The sequence below is a fragment of the Mauremys mutica genome, chromosome 1 (genome assembly GCF_020497125.1).
Source record: "Mauremys mutica isolate MM-2020 ecotype Southern chromosome 1, ASM2049712v1, whole genome shotgun sequence".
Lineage (NCBI taxonomy): Eukaryota > Metazoa > Chordata > Testudines > Geoemydidae > Mauremys > Mauremys mutica.
This window is the reverse complement of record NC_059072.1, coordinates 253,471,978-253,486,756: the sequence shown is the minus strand read 5'-3', so window position 1 is coordinate 253,486,756 and position 14,779 is coordinate 253,471,978. Positions and strand designations below refer to the sequence as shown.

Genomic DNA, 14,779 nt, shown 5'->3' with positions numbered 1-14,779 from the left:
AATTAAATATTTACTGAAGCAGGGACTTATGCCTTCCACCCCCAGGGGAGTGCCCTAGCCACCAGGCCATAGAGACAATCTTTCTCTAACCCAATGACTAAGGATGCGATTAGGGAGTAGAGCACCTAAGTACCTTTGTGAATGTGACCAGTGCTAAGGGGACCATTGGCTTTATCTGCTATTGGTTTGATATTTATATAAATACTCAGGGCTGGCTTGGCTCTGCACAGGAGCACTTTAGGTTTCTCCATGCCTTCCCTTTCTCCTTAGCATTTTCCCTACCCAGCATCCCCAGTTGCACTCCATGAGCCTCACTGGAACTCAGAGCAAACATTTCACAGGACATTCTTCTCTGCCTTTCATCAAAATGTCCCCATGGTGAAGGGAAGGGCTTCGGAGGTAGCACACATATCCTCAGAGCAAGCAGGCAGAAACTCTCCCTAGCTGAGATAGCTGGTATGGAAGTGGGTGGGTGGGAGGGAAAGTGTTACTACTCTGCAGTTGTGTTTGCCTTGTGTTTGCAAATAGAATAGCAGGGTGTTTCAAAACATGGGATTTGGTTTCTCCAAATACCACACAGACTCTGCAGCAAACAAAGCTTGGGTTCATAATTTGCCTGATTTGTAATAGCAGTTGCTATGTATGAATGTAAAATATTATTTCTAGACAGCACAATCTGCAATTTCAAGAAACATCTTTTTGATATCCAGTAGGTCCTGAATTGTGTTGCTTCTGTCGGTTTGAAACCACAGATGCTATGCAAATGTATCCAGTTAGTAAAATCTCCCTTCCCTGTGCTTGGATTCACTTCTTAAGCAACATGCCCATTTGACAAGGATCTTTGAAGCAATGCTACAGGTGAACTAAGGAGGGAGCTGTGCAAGGCATGTTTTAGCTGGTAGCTGCTCTCAAACACATTACTAAGAGTGCTTGCAAATTAGAAATGTAGCATCACCTATTAGTGCCGTAGCTATGCTAGAAAATGGTACCAAAAAATCCCCACAAGTGCTAATGCTAGTCAGCTGAATGAGGGCTCCCCTAGCATGGCCATTGGTAGCTTTATTTTTTGTTAAACCAGTTTATTTTGACATAGTGATTAAAAAAACAAGTCAGGCTGCAGAGAATCTATACCAGAGCTCCCAGGGGTTTAGCTGAGCAATGTTAGCTCATGTGGGAATGTTTGTGTACAGTTTCCTCGTCCAGACAAGGCTGGACTACTTGCTCTTGCTTCAGCTATTTTGCCCGAGAAAAAAATAAACATTTTAGGATTTAGCTGGGCTGGTGCTCTGTAAATCACTGATGTAGCAGTGATGCCATTTCTATCCCACTGCAGTTCAGAACAGTCAACCAGCTACTACGAGTTTCTGGGAGTGAACAGCTGTCAGGATGTGGTTCACTTGTACCGGCTGCTGTGGGCCTCCACAGTCCTGAACATCCTTGGATTGTTTCTTGGGATAGTCACGGCAGCCATACTCGGGGCCTTTAAAGACATGGTAAGACTTGCAAGTCCTGCAGCTTTTCATCAGTGGTGATTTCTGTATTTTGCTAATTATCCTGTTACTTAATGTGTTCAAAAAATAGACAGCAGAACCATACACAGCAGGCGCTCACAAAATGTTTCCTATATGAGCTTTGAGTTCTTGAACTGTGCTCGGGCCAGGTGTTATAGCTAAGTAAGGTCAGGCCTGGTTAATACACATGTGTAGGTAAGAAGCTGGCATCTGTAGCAAGTCATGTTGGTGGCTCAGTAAGTGGCCTCTTTTTTCTGAGTCAGCACTGAACCATTGGCCCAGCATGGTGCTAGAAAGTGCCAGTTTGGTGCAGGTGGTGCCAGTTTAATAGATGATATATGAAACCGAGGTCCTAACCACTTGTATTAAAGATTGTGTGACAGTGTTCCAAAGAGCAGGGATGAGCTCTGGGGTACCAGCCAGGTTCTGATGTGAACTATCACATTCTGCTACCCTAAATCCCCTTTTTGGTTTCCATAAGAGATGCCGTTCTTCTTCCCTGCCTCAGCCTGCCCTAACCCGCTGTGCAGTGGTGGTGTGTGAGGACAGTAGCTGCTGCGCTGTGCTGAAGAGGTGGCTGTGATAAGTGTGGATAAAATGATTCCAAAATACATGGCTGTATGTTCCTGGCTGTTCTGCAGTGGGGAGCGGATCAAACCTAGGTTACTCTGATTACACAAGGCTAGGGAATCAGCACAGATGGAAAAGACATGCGACCTCCCTTCTCCTCAGGAGCAGCCACCACCACAGCCGTGTTTACTTCACAATATTCATAAGTCTTTGGGGTATCACTTGCCAAAAGCAAGAGGAGGGCGGAGGGACCAGGGAGCATTGTCTCCAGCAAAGCTGCCTTCATTTAACTGCAAAAGACCATGCATAAGTTAATGTTGCTTGTTGCTGTATTAATTCCTGGTGTGCATCTTCTGTGGCCAGGACTGATTCAGACAATGCTGGTCAACCTGTAGCTACAGAGGCCCCTGCCTGAAGGGCACGTTGAAACAGTGATGTGATGTTTGCCTTTGCTGCGTGATGAGGAGTGTAAGCGATTTTGTGCTGACTGAGAGCTCAGCAGTGATGATAACTTAAGGCCCCCTAAGGAATTGTGATTTCTCCCCTTTTACTCTGGCAGGCACATGTCACTGGCTCCGCTCCACTCCCCATGAAGCTGGCAGGTCAGATAAGTTGATTAGGAAGGGGGTAGGGTTGGATAATGTTACACATTGAATCTTGGGCCTGGCAGCTCCCATGCCCAGGCTCACATGTTTGCACAAGGCTAAAGATTTGCTTGAACTGCTTCTGTCAGAGGAATGGGTAGTGGACAGCTGTAGTGGGGAGTTAATGCAGCATGGCCACTACCCAGGCTGCAGGGATGAGGTGGGGGTAGGCATGGAACACAGAAAAGCTGCTGCTCTGCACAAATACCCTGAGATCCATCAGGTTGGGGCTAGCATTTCCCACTGATATTCTGGCTCCATGTAGTCGGCAGGTCATGTCTTTTCCACTGCCCCCGTCCCCTCCCCCCACACTGGTGTTAATCCTTCCTTTAACATGAAGTGGCCCTCAGAGGGTTTTTTCAGGAGGGGATGATATGGTCCCTCGTTTGTAAAGTACTTCAGGACCTTTGGGATGAAAGACGGTGTGTAAATGTAAGCTGGCAGCCTGTATTTACAGGAGATAGGAGTTGACCAGGAGCTGGCAGCAAAGGTGATTCAAAGTACATTTGACCATAATACTGACACTTGGAGACAGTGGTGCTCAAACTTTTTCAGTCGTGCGCCCTCTTACCAGTGACAGAATCTGTCCGTGCTTTGCTCCCCCCTCCATTACTGCACAGCCAAGGCTGCCTTGGCAGCTGAGCTTGGGCTGAAGGAGAAGCTGGGGGTGGAACTGGGGATGGGGGAGGAGCTGGGGCTAGGGGCGGAGAGGGCCTGGAGGTGGAGCAGGACTGGGGGCTAAATGAGGTTGAGGAAGGAGCTGCATCCCCCTCCCCCCCCGAATGTTCCTCCACGCCACCCTAGGGGCGCACGCTCCACAGTTTGGGGATCACTGCTTATAAATATATTCCTCCTATTCAGGCACAACCACCCCAGTGTGCTTCCTTCAGCAAAACACACACAGGAAAACAAGCCATCAGTAACTAACTCTGTGTCATGATTCAGGGCTTTTAGAAACATTTTATTATAGCAGGGCCATGTGAGTTATTTAAAAAAACCTCATTGTTAAAAGGCTGCTCAATGTACACCAGTACACAATTGCCCTCCTACATTCAGCAAACAACCCCACTCAGCCATTTTGCACAAGCAGTGTGTAAACACGCAGCAGAGTATCTAGGCGTGAGAGGGACTTGGTGACTCAAGGGGAAGTGGTATGAAGAGTGTTCCCATAGTGCCGGTAACGAAACGCAGCCATCTAGTAATGAACAGCCTGTGCCTCCTTTGCTGAAGGGAGAACAAGCTGCTTTCCAGTGTTACCCATGTTCTCACTGTGTGCTCCATAGACGCACATGGGGAAAGGTCACATGTAAAAACAAGCAGGTAGAACAGGAAGGAGAAGAATCAGGAGATTCCTGAGGGGAGAATTATAGAGCCAATTTTAACCAATGCTGACACAGCCCTTCTGCTTCATTCTTTCTCCCGGTCTTCCCTTTTTTTGTCTCTACTCTTCCCTCTGACTTTGGAAATGATTGAGATGTTGCTTTTCCTGGGTCCCTGGGCCAGTAGCTTTGTTCAGGCCAGTCTCCTGCAACGGTCAAGATTTATCTGAAACATAGTGAACATCAAACACATTGGATCCATTTAAAATGTCCTGCTCTGGGTGTGTCAGGTTTGACTACCCTAGGGCGACCAGACAGCAAATGTGAAAAATAGGGATGGGGGTGGGGGGTAATAGGAGCCTATATAAGAAAAAGACCCCAAAATCAGTACTGTCCCTATAAAATCGGGACATCTGGTCACCCTAGACTACCCATTTCAGCTCTTGTCAGCTTCTAGTCCTTGGGATACATTGGCCAGGGCAACAAGGTGAAAGGAGGAAGCCTTTTCAGTACTTTCCACTGGGAGGTGATGTTGTGAAGTCTTTTTCTCTTCTGAAGCCCTCACTTGATCAATTTGTGAACACCACAGCTACATTAAGAATTAAATTTCCATCTCTTTGGAAACTGAGACATCACCTTAGTCTTCTACCCAGCACTGAAAATCTCGAATTTGTTTCTGTAACATCTGCTGTAGGTGCTCTGAAGGACAATGGCTGCATTGCTAAATGCTATAAATATGCATTTAATTTTAACAACACATTTCTCCAGGCTAGCCGGGCAGCTGTGGGCAGAGGCACAATGTATATTAGGAGACAGATGCAGATAAGTCATGGGAAGGTGGTGCTTAAACCTTACAAGGCAGGTTAAAAGGTAATTAAATCAAATTAAGCTTTACCAAAACCAATAGGAGTTGCGAATGCTCCTCTGAGAATTAGGTTATAATGGTGAAATCCACTCCTGTGCAGAAGGCCAACACAAGGCTTATACAACACATAAATCCCACTTTTACTTAAGCTAAGGCTTAAAGGGTAACTTTTATGTGTTGCACAGACCTTGGACTGGTCTTTTGCTCCAGAAATACTCGTTGGGGTGAAACTCATCCCTCTGCAAGCATTGATTTACTATCACTGTTCATGAGGGGTGCAAAGCTATTGAAATGTTCCTACAGGAGACAGAATAATTGTGACCAAGTTTCATACCCTCACACATCACAATATGCTGGAAAGGCTGAGCTTGCGTTTACAGATTTGGGCACTGAGGCCAAGCAAGCATCCAAGCAGCAAAAAGCAATGGAATGAAACTACAGCAGCAGTCATGCAACATCATCTCAGGGTATGGCTACACTTGCAGCCATAAAGCGCTGCCGCAGGAGCGCTCCCGCGGCAGCGCTTTGAAGTGCGAGTGTAGTCGCGGCGCCAGCGCTGGGAGAGAGCTCTCCCAGCGCTGCAGGTATTCCACCTCCCCGTGGGGATTAGCTTACAGTGCTGGGAGCCGCGTTTACACTGGCGCTTTGCAGCACTGTAACTTGCTGCGCTCGGGGGGGGGGGTGTTTTTTCACACCCCTGAGCGAGAAAGTTGCAGCGCTGTAAAGCGCCAGTGTAGCCAAGGCCTGTGTGTGGAGCAAGTTTGTTCAGCTCCCGACAAAGCTGAGGAAATCAGAGAGCTGCTTAAGTTTCCTCTGCAGCAGGAGTAGAGGGGTGGGAGTGAGCACTTTATCTGCTTACGACTAAAGCTGTGTAAATCACCACAAGCATGTGTTAAACAGAGAAACCCCACAATAGTGTCAAACAGTATAAAAATCAATACTAGAATCGCTGTTATCCACTACAGCAAATGATTTTCCAGTCTCCTCTTGGGCAACCTACACTATCTGGTTTACTGATTTGCTACTTTATTTCAGTAGCTGTGTATCAATAAACAGCGGTTAGGAAACGAGCCTCAGAAAACACTAAGTTGGGCAAGGAAAGGCATGGAAAAGGGGATGGGGTTGATATAAAAAAAATTGGGGGTGAGAGAATCATAATCTGTTTTTTCATGATGTAATCTTTTCAGAAATACCACAGGCAATTTGAAGGTTTATACAGAAATTGTCCTTTACAGTTGCTGAGGGCATGTCTTTAAGGATGAAATCTAAAAGAGACAGCTAGGATGTCTAGTAAAAATCATGTGTAGCTTTGGGGAGTTACAGCTACCAGTTATAGCTATGGTGGTGCGAGAATGAGCTGAAAAAAAAAGTGCAATTGATTTGAAACCCATCAACTTTTCCTGCACAGAAAATATTAATTTGTCTTCCAGAAAATTGGAACATAGTTGCTTCTGGTGCATGAGTTTCTGGCACAGTGGTTTTAAAAGTTTTCACAGAGATTGTGGTGAGAAGGACCAACATATGTAGCATGTAACAAGTAAAGAAGTTGGCTAACTGCAATGAATACAAATAGAACACCCGTGTTTCATGTTACTGTTGAAAAAACGTGTGTGTCTATCAACAGATCGATAAGTCTCAGTCTACATTTCATGCTTCATTCTGATTCAGGACTGAGCCACATTCTGGCATGAGTGACTCATGTATTTCTTCAGCTTGAAAGGCCTTACTCTCATTAGCTTGTTCTCACTATTTCTCTGGAATAGGGGCTGTCTCTTTGTTCCACACTTTCCTTTCTCCAGCCATGGAGGGAGAGAGGCCCAGCTCCACAAAGATATTTAGGATTTGGGCCAGAAGCATGGGGGAGGGGGCAGTTCTGTCTTAATGTACATGTTTGCATTAGATGTCTATGAAACTCATGTTAATTAGAAAAAAGCATCCCCAGACAGCTTAGATACATGTTGAAATTTACCTAGAACAGGGCTTAGTCGACTGTTTTTTCTGTTGAAATCAAAGGGAGGACGATCCTTGCGATTTCAGTAAAGTGATTTCACAGGGACATCGCTACCTCCATGCAATAAGCTCAGAGTCGGCCCCTTCCATAGAAAAACCCAGTAAAGTTATTAATAAAAATACATAAATGTAATTACAGTATTTCTATATAATTATGTATCGATCCAACATTTGATAGAAAAACATTCTTCTTATATCCCATGTTATGTGTTAAGCACTGACATGGTCCTTGGTGTTGCACAAAATCCAAAGGAAGCCTTCAGCCCCATCATCGTGGAAATGCTTGTAGGTGCCACCTTCCCAGCTCAGCATGGATGTGAGCCTGTAGATGTTTCCTCACTTAGGCCTCACAGACAGAATGGAATTTTAGGAAGGGGCAGCATGAATGGCTAGAGTGCGGCAGAGAGGCGTGGAGATGGAAAAAGAGTTGCCTTATCACCAGGGCCAGCTCCAGCGTTTTTGCTGCCCCAAGCAGCGAAGAAAAAAAGCTGCCATGGGCGGCACTTTGGCGGCAGCTCTACCCCGCCGCTTCATTCTTCGGCGGCAATTCGGCGGCAGGTCCTTCGCTCCGAGAGGGACTGAGGGACCCGCTGCCGAATTGCCACTGAAGACCCGGACATGCCGCCCCTTTCCATTGGCCGCCCCAAGCACCTGCTTCCTTTGCTGGTGCCTGGAGCCAGCCCTGCTTACAACCTTTTGAATGGCAGAGTGTTGCACCTGGTATTTCAACATTTTCCTGGGGAGGTCTCCGGACTGCCTCCACTTACATTTTGTGACGCTTCCCTACTCCTCATTAACTAGCTATGAGCCTGGAAGACATGGATGCTGTCCCCCAGGGCTTGCCACAACAGCCCCTAATCCTTCAAGTTGCTCTGCAGGATCGGGGCCTACGTGGCCAAACAATACAAATCAGACACTAAGAGCCCTGGGTGCCGCAGGGGATTGTTTTACATCAGGGGTGGGCAAACTTTTTGGCCCAAGGGCCACATCTGGGTGGGGAAATTGCATGTAGGGCTGCGGCAGGGGTTACGGGATGTGCAGGAAGGGGCTCAGGGCAAGGGATTGGGGCAGAGGAGGGGTACAAGGGGGCTCAGGGCAGGGGGTTGGGGTGCACAGTGTGGGAGAGGGCTCAGGGCAGTGGTGCACAGAGGGTGCAGAGTGCAGGAGGGGGTGCAGGGCGCAGCAGGGTGTTGGGGTGCAGGGTCCAGGCTCCAGCCTTGCGCCGCTTACCTGGAGTGGCTTTGGGGTGGCACTGGGGCTAAGACACGCTCCCTGGCCCTGCGCTGCTCTGAGAAGCGACCGGCACCATGTCCCTGTGGCCCCTTGGGGAGAGGGGACAGAGGACTCCATGAGCTGCCCTTGCCTGTGGGTACCTCCCCTGCAGCCCCCATTGGCCAGGAACGGGGAACCACGGCCAAAGGGAGCTTCGGGGGAGGTACCCACAGGCAAGGGCAGCTCACGGAGTCCTCTGGACATTTCTTAAGGCGAAACAGAAAGCAGCTGTGTAACTTCAGACCAAAAAAACCCCCAGAACACCCTATTTCTAGAGAGTAAAGTAAAAGTGTGTGTGGGGGGTGGGGAGAAGGCTTTAATTTCAAAGTTCTGTGATTTCCCAACTTCCTTTTTAGAGGGTACAGTAGTATTGTGAGGGTTATTGTATTAATGTTTGAGATTCTTGGATGGCTGGTACAATCAAAGTAGAAAATAACATTTTTATTAGTATAAAATGGACAATGACTTGTATAGTGTGTGTATTTTTTATGCTGGGGAAATAAGAAAATAGAGAAATCAAACATTGTCAAACGATCTGATCAGTCAGTTTGATGTAGTCAAACTAGTTTTCCTTTTTCCTAATCCATGGTTGCAGTTTGCTAACATGTTGTTGTCTTTTGTGTTCAGCAGGCACCTCTGTCCCAAATGGCCTTTAGTTCTGCCCCCCCTCCTCAGATCTTGTACAATCCAGCCCAGCAGATCCTGACATACGCCGGTTTTTGTCCCTCTGCTGCAGCTCTTCCTGCATATTCAGCCTATCCTTTACCTCTTCAGGTAGAGTACAAAATGACATTTTTCTTGTTAATCCTCTTGAAAGCCAGATGCTTCTCTGTGGTATAAATCCTGCGCTGCTAAATCTTGTCTGCTGTGGGGTTTGGGGGAGGTTGGAGATGGAAGGGAAGATGGATTGGTTGCCTAAAACACAGACTCTCCTTTATTTTTACAGAAAAGGGCAGTCCAGATACCATTTTTAGATCTTCCCCCCAGGATCGTTATTATGTGTTCCTTGGTAGTGCCTAGGAACCCCAATCAAGGATCAGAGTCACACAGTGTTAGGTGCTGTACAGATAAACAAAGACAATCCTTGCCCTGGAAAACTCACTTTAGAGCAGACAGGATACAGTAGGTGGACAAAACAGAGGAGTGGGGAAGGCTGGGAGGATGAAAAGCATAAATGAGACCAGTTTAGCAGAAAAGCAAAACTTCCCACCTCACCACTTCCTACTCAGTGCCAGATGGGAGTGATTTGTAAGCATGGCAGCAGAGGTAGGTTTTAAGGAAGGATGATAAGGTGAAAGCATTACAGTTTTTCCCCATGCATAGGGAACAGCCTGGGTCGTTAATAGCATCAATAGCAACATGAAGGGCCATTGCTGTATATATGAGGTATTAACTTCGAAGCACAGTTCTCATGGTCACTAATCCTCTATATTGACGGAAACAAACTGAATCGTAAAATGGCAATTGCCTGAGAATAATTTGAATTTTGAACAAGCTCACCAAGAGGGGAGGGATAGCTCAGTGGTTTGGCACCTGGACTAGCAAAATTAGCCAAAGAAATCTAATCTGCTCCCCCATCTTTCTGCTGCTACTCTGGCTCCACAAAAAAAACAAACTGGTCACCTCTCTGTAACTGTTGTTCTTTGAGATGTGATGCAGACATGTACTCCGTGTACAGGTGTGTGCACACCCCAGCCACCAGAGCTGGAGAACTTTGCATAGCGGTGCCTGTAGTCGCCGCACTTGCCCCCTGCGGCCATATCCCCTCTCCAGGCGCTACCCTGACCCCCTCAGTTCCTTCACCCCCAGTGTCAGGAGTACAGCCTCCGATGCAGAGGAGATGGAGGGCAGGTCATAGAACAGACATCTGCCTCGCATCGCGAAGAGCAACATATATGGGTAGGTGACCGTTCTTTCTTCTTCAGGTAGCTGCAGCTGGGTATTCCATGTGTGAGTGCTTCCCAAGCAGTGCTTGTAGGCGGTGGGGCTCAAGAGTCTGTATAAAGGAGGACTGCAGGACTGCCTTCCTGAAGTGTGCATCTGATCTGAATGTGGGCACAATGGCATAGTGGCTTGCAAAACTATGCACAGAGGACCAACTGGCTGCCCTGCAAGTGTCCAATGTAGGAATGTCATTTAGAAATTCCGTTGACGTCGCCGGCGCACTCGTGGAATGAGCTCATGGCTCTTGAGGAGGCATAGCCTGGGCTACTTCATATCCTGTCATGCTACAGGAAGTTATCCACCTGGAGAGGGTCTGTGACGAGTCTGCTTGACCCTTCAGTTGTTCACATACGAAACAAACAGATGAGGTGAGGAACAGAAAGGTTTAGTTCTGTCCAGATAAAAAGCTAGACATCGCCTGACATTCAGTGTGTGAAGATGCTGCTTCTCTGGGGTTCAATGCAGCTTAGGGAAGAACACTGGTAGATATATAACTTGGTTCATGTAAAACTGGGAAACAACCTGAGATAAAAACTTAGGGTCTGGCTGCAGGGTTACTTTGTTTCTGGAAAATGACCCATAAGGAGGTTCTGCCATCAAAGCCTGCAACTCACAGTCGCTTTGCAGATGTTATCACCACACGGAAGGCAGATTTCTGACAGAGAAGAGGGAAGGAAGAAGTTTCAAGATGCTCAAATGGGGGTCTCATAAAAGCCACTAAGACAGTATTACGTCCAACAATGGAAATTGCTCTTTAATTGGTGAGTGGAGATGAGTGACTCCTTTCAAGCACCTCACAGCATGGGTTTTGAAAACATGGACTTCCCATTGATGGGCAGATGAAATGCTGGAATTGCAGCCAGGCGGACTCCCAATTAACTAAGTGCAAGACCAGAAGGCTGAAGGTGTAACAGGTATTCCAAAACATCCTGGATACAAGGCAACATCGGTACCGAGGAGCGGGTGGATGGACCTGCTCCATCCCACATGCCAGAGGGAGTGCAGTGCTGGTCAGCACTCCTAGAAGAGGAGGAGGAATCTCGCTGAGCCCTGGAATGGTACCGGCTCATTTTATGGGACCTCTTCCTGGCCACACCAGAGGGGAGTGAATGACCCCTTTTTCCTCTTGAGGGAGATGCCAGATACCAAGTGCAGAGTGGCATCATTTGCCAGATCTGAAGGTGACCAACTATCCGATGAGGGCCTCGGAGCCAAAGTAGGCCTCATGGCCTGCTCCAGAAAGATGCTGCTTCAACCGCAAGTCCCCTTTGTGACTGACTTGCAGAGTGAGCCACTTTCTGTAATGTGTCCTTCAACAAGCACTTGCTGTGGGGGTTGCTCTTGGGGATGGCCAAATACTCTACTAACACTTAAACTAAGCCTCAGGTACTAGTCAGAAAACGGAGAGTGAAAGTGGGAGGTGAAGATTGCATAAAGCTCTGACTCTAGACACGATCAGTGAGAAGGAACTGAAGGGATCGGGCTGGCGCTCCCCGTACACAGCAAGGGGAGGGGCTATGGCCACAGGGCATAAGCACCGCCCCTGCGGGTACTGCTAGGCAAAGTTCTTTCTCTCTGGTGCAGACGGCATGCACGTGCACACACACAGGGAATTCACAGCTGCATCTACTCAAAGAGCTAATGTTTGATCCTTTGCTGCTGCCCTGAAATCCCCGTCATTCCCTGCTCCAGCTACGACTACGGGCTCCCTCACCTTTCTGCTCTTCCATGACATTGGCCTGTGACAACAGCAGTGTTTAAAAAAAAAAAATGCCCTTGAGTTTGCTGTCCCTGCTGGTGTTTCTCTGCTGATCTAGGTGCTACCGCTCACTGCTTTAATTGATTGACAAACTGCTGCGTGGGGCAACAGCAGAGCAGTACAGTGTAAAGTCAGCGAAGTCCTGGTGGAAAGGAAGGTCTTGTGGGTAAAGCTCAGGACTGGACTTGGGGGCCCTGAAGTCAGTTCCTAGCTCTGCCACGGACCACCTGTGTGACCTTAGGCACATCACTTAATCTCTGTATCTTGGTTCCTCATCTGTAGAATGGAAATAATTAATAACTCTGTGCCTCGCAGGAGTATTGTGCAGATAAAAATTCATTCATGTTTAAGTGCTCAGATACTACAATGATGGTCAGGAAAGTAAAGTAATAAGCACCACAGAAAAGCCTGCATGCAAATAAAACCTGCAAGCCTGAAAATGATACCCTACAACAGGGGTGGGCAAACTTTTTGGGGCGAGGACCACATCTAGGTGAGGAAATTGTATGCAGGGCCGGGGCAGGGCGGGTGGAGTGCGGGATGTGGAGGAAGGGGCTCAGGACAAGGGATTGGGGCAGAGAAGGGGTGCAGAGTGTAAGAGGGGGCTCAGGGAAGGGGGTTGGGGTACAGGAGGGGTACGGAGTGCAGGATGGGGCTCAGGGCAGGGAGTTGGGGTGCACGGGGTGCAGGGTGCAGCAGGGAGCTCAGGGCAGGTGGTTGGAATGCACAGGAGTGCAGAAAGGGGCTCAGGGCAGGGAGTTGGGTGCAGGAGGGGTGCGAGGTACAGGCAGAGGGCTTAGGGCAGGAAGTTGGGGGGCGGGGGGCAGGAGGGGTTTGAGCTCCAGCCCGGTGCCGCTTACCTAAAGTGGCTCCGGGGTGGCAGTGGCGCACACCAGGGCCAGGGCAGGCTCCCTGCATGCCTGCCCTGTCCCCACGCCACTCCAGGAAGTGCTGCGGCCCCTGGGGGGGGGGGGCTCTGCGTGCGCACGCGGAGCCCTTTGCCTCCCGGCCCGGGGGCTGCTTCTGAGAGCAGCGCTGGGCCCGCAGCACCACCAGGGGTAATCCCGCGGGCCGGATCCAAAGCCCTGAAGGGCCGGATCCGGCCCGCGGGCCATAGTTTGCCCATCCCTGCCCTACAATCTTAGAACTTCAGATTCTGAAAACTGAATGTGGTCATTTAATTCACCACAATTACTCCTGTGTGTGTTTAATGTGCTAGGGAGAGGCTAGTAATCAGGGATCATTTTCAACTGGCAATGGAGCTGAGAGATTATAATTAAGTTCAAATCAGTATGACCTGAGAGTAGAGAGACGGGCGTGAAGAACAACCAAAAGATATGACAAAGAAAATAACCAAACTGAAGAGATGGACATTAAGTATTTAGTGGTCTGGCATATAAAAACCTGCTCACCTTTCAAAAATAAATCTGTCACTATTTTATCCAAAATTCTTCAACATTTTCCAAAAAAACCTAACTTTATATTTTCCTATATTGTTCAATATTTTTGTAAGTGTGTTCATTTGCCTTTTCTTTTGTTCATGACAATCTGAGGCAGGAAGCACCTGCACCCCAGGAGAGATCAGCTGCAAGCTTTAGTCTCCACAGGTGAAAGCTATTAATCCTTCTGGAAAAAAACCAGCCTTGTGCCATGTATATGAGAATCACATTGCTGGGTGGAGGGAATGAGTTACAGCACTAGTATAAAGGTTTACGTATGTGACCAAACTCATGATTGGCGAAGATGTTCAGTGCAGGCTGTCTAATAATTGTTGCCATTTTTGGACAGTTTGTAAATAATCTGTTCTGAAATGGCCAAATTCTTAGACATTACCCACCCCCAGAGTAAATCTTTGGTCCTAACCCAAAGCTTAGCTCACATTTACAGAAAGCAGAAATGACAGTTACCACCTGTGGGTCTGCTTTCACACTAAAGACCTAATCAAATTGAGGGTGCCATGTTAGTGATTTGTATGAGAACATGAGCACAAAGTGCCTACGTCCCATTTTCAAACGTGAGGTAGGGTGAGATGTACAAAGGGATGTGGAAGTTGCAGTGTCTAACTCCTAGGTACCAGACAGTGGAATCCCCACCACCACCTGAGGCTCCCATGCACTGAAAGGGGAGTTTTCCGCCTCAGAAGGGGATCTTGAGAGAGCTGAGTTGGAAGCTGGCTATGAGCCTGAGAGAAAAGGGTGCCTGGCTCCACAGCAGGGAGTCTAGTAGCTCAGAGAGCCCTGGAGACAGCTGGGATTCTCAAGGCTTCCAGGCTCCTTGCTGCAGGGCCAGGTCTCCCAGCTCACGTGCAGATACCCTAGATGCCTGGAAAGCACCCAGGCTTTCCAGCGGTACCTGCTGCAGCAGTTGGAGCCAAGCAGTGCCGCTGCAGCCTAGTGGTTAGGGCACGAATGTAGGAGACACGTGAGCAGGGATCTGAAGTTGGGGGTCTCGCATCCCAGCTGAGGGCCCTAACCACTAGGTCAGGACACACACACCTGACTGTGGGTGTGCTCAGAGTTAGACACAGAGTTTCCACAGGTAGGCCTATGCAAAGCCACCTAAGTGCTGTGTGCAGTGCTCTGTAGACTTAGCCCTTGGGCGCCTAAGTCAGTCCCACTGAGTCTCTCTGAGACCTAGACTCAAAGGTATTTAGGCACCTACTTCATTGATTTCTAGAGGCCTAAATTCCTTTGAGGATCTGGGCCTAAGTTCCTAACTCTGGAAAATGGGCCTTAGGCATTTTTAACCCCATGGCAGTCTCTGCTTGGTTAGGTAACAGCTAAAAATTCAGGACTTGAGTCCACATTGTGCTAAACTCAACTGATCAACATACTGAGGGGCTCTGGAACAGCTAGTAGAGAATCATATTGTTATAAAAAGGTAGA

At 48.1% G+C, this 14,779-nt stretch overlaps 1 protein-coding gene across 3 annotated transcripts in view; it reads left to right on the top strand.

The window, feature by feature from the left end:
* TMEM255B (transmembrane protein 255B) overlaps positions 1-14,779 on the top strand; it is a 102,029-nt gene that overhangs the window by 84,162 nt on the left and 3,088 nt on the right. For 2 of the 3 annotated variants that reach the window (XM_045007284.1, XM_045007294.1), the window contains exons 7-9: positions 1,334-1,493; positions 8,819-8,965; positions 13,452-13,501. In XM_045007284.1, coding sequence (XP_044863219.1) covers positions 1,334-1,493; positions 8,819-8,965; positions 13,452-13,501 — 357 coding nt within the window. The remainder of the gene's footprint in view (positions 1-1,333; positions 1,494-8,818; positions 8,966-13,451; positions 13,502-14,779) is intronic. The other variant, XM_045007298.1, reaches the window with a different exon arrangement.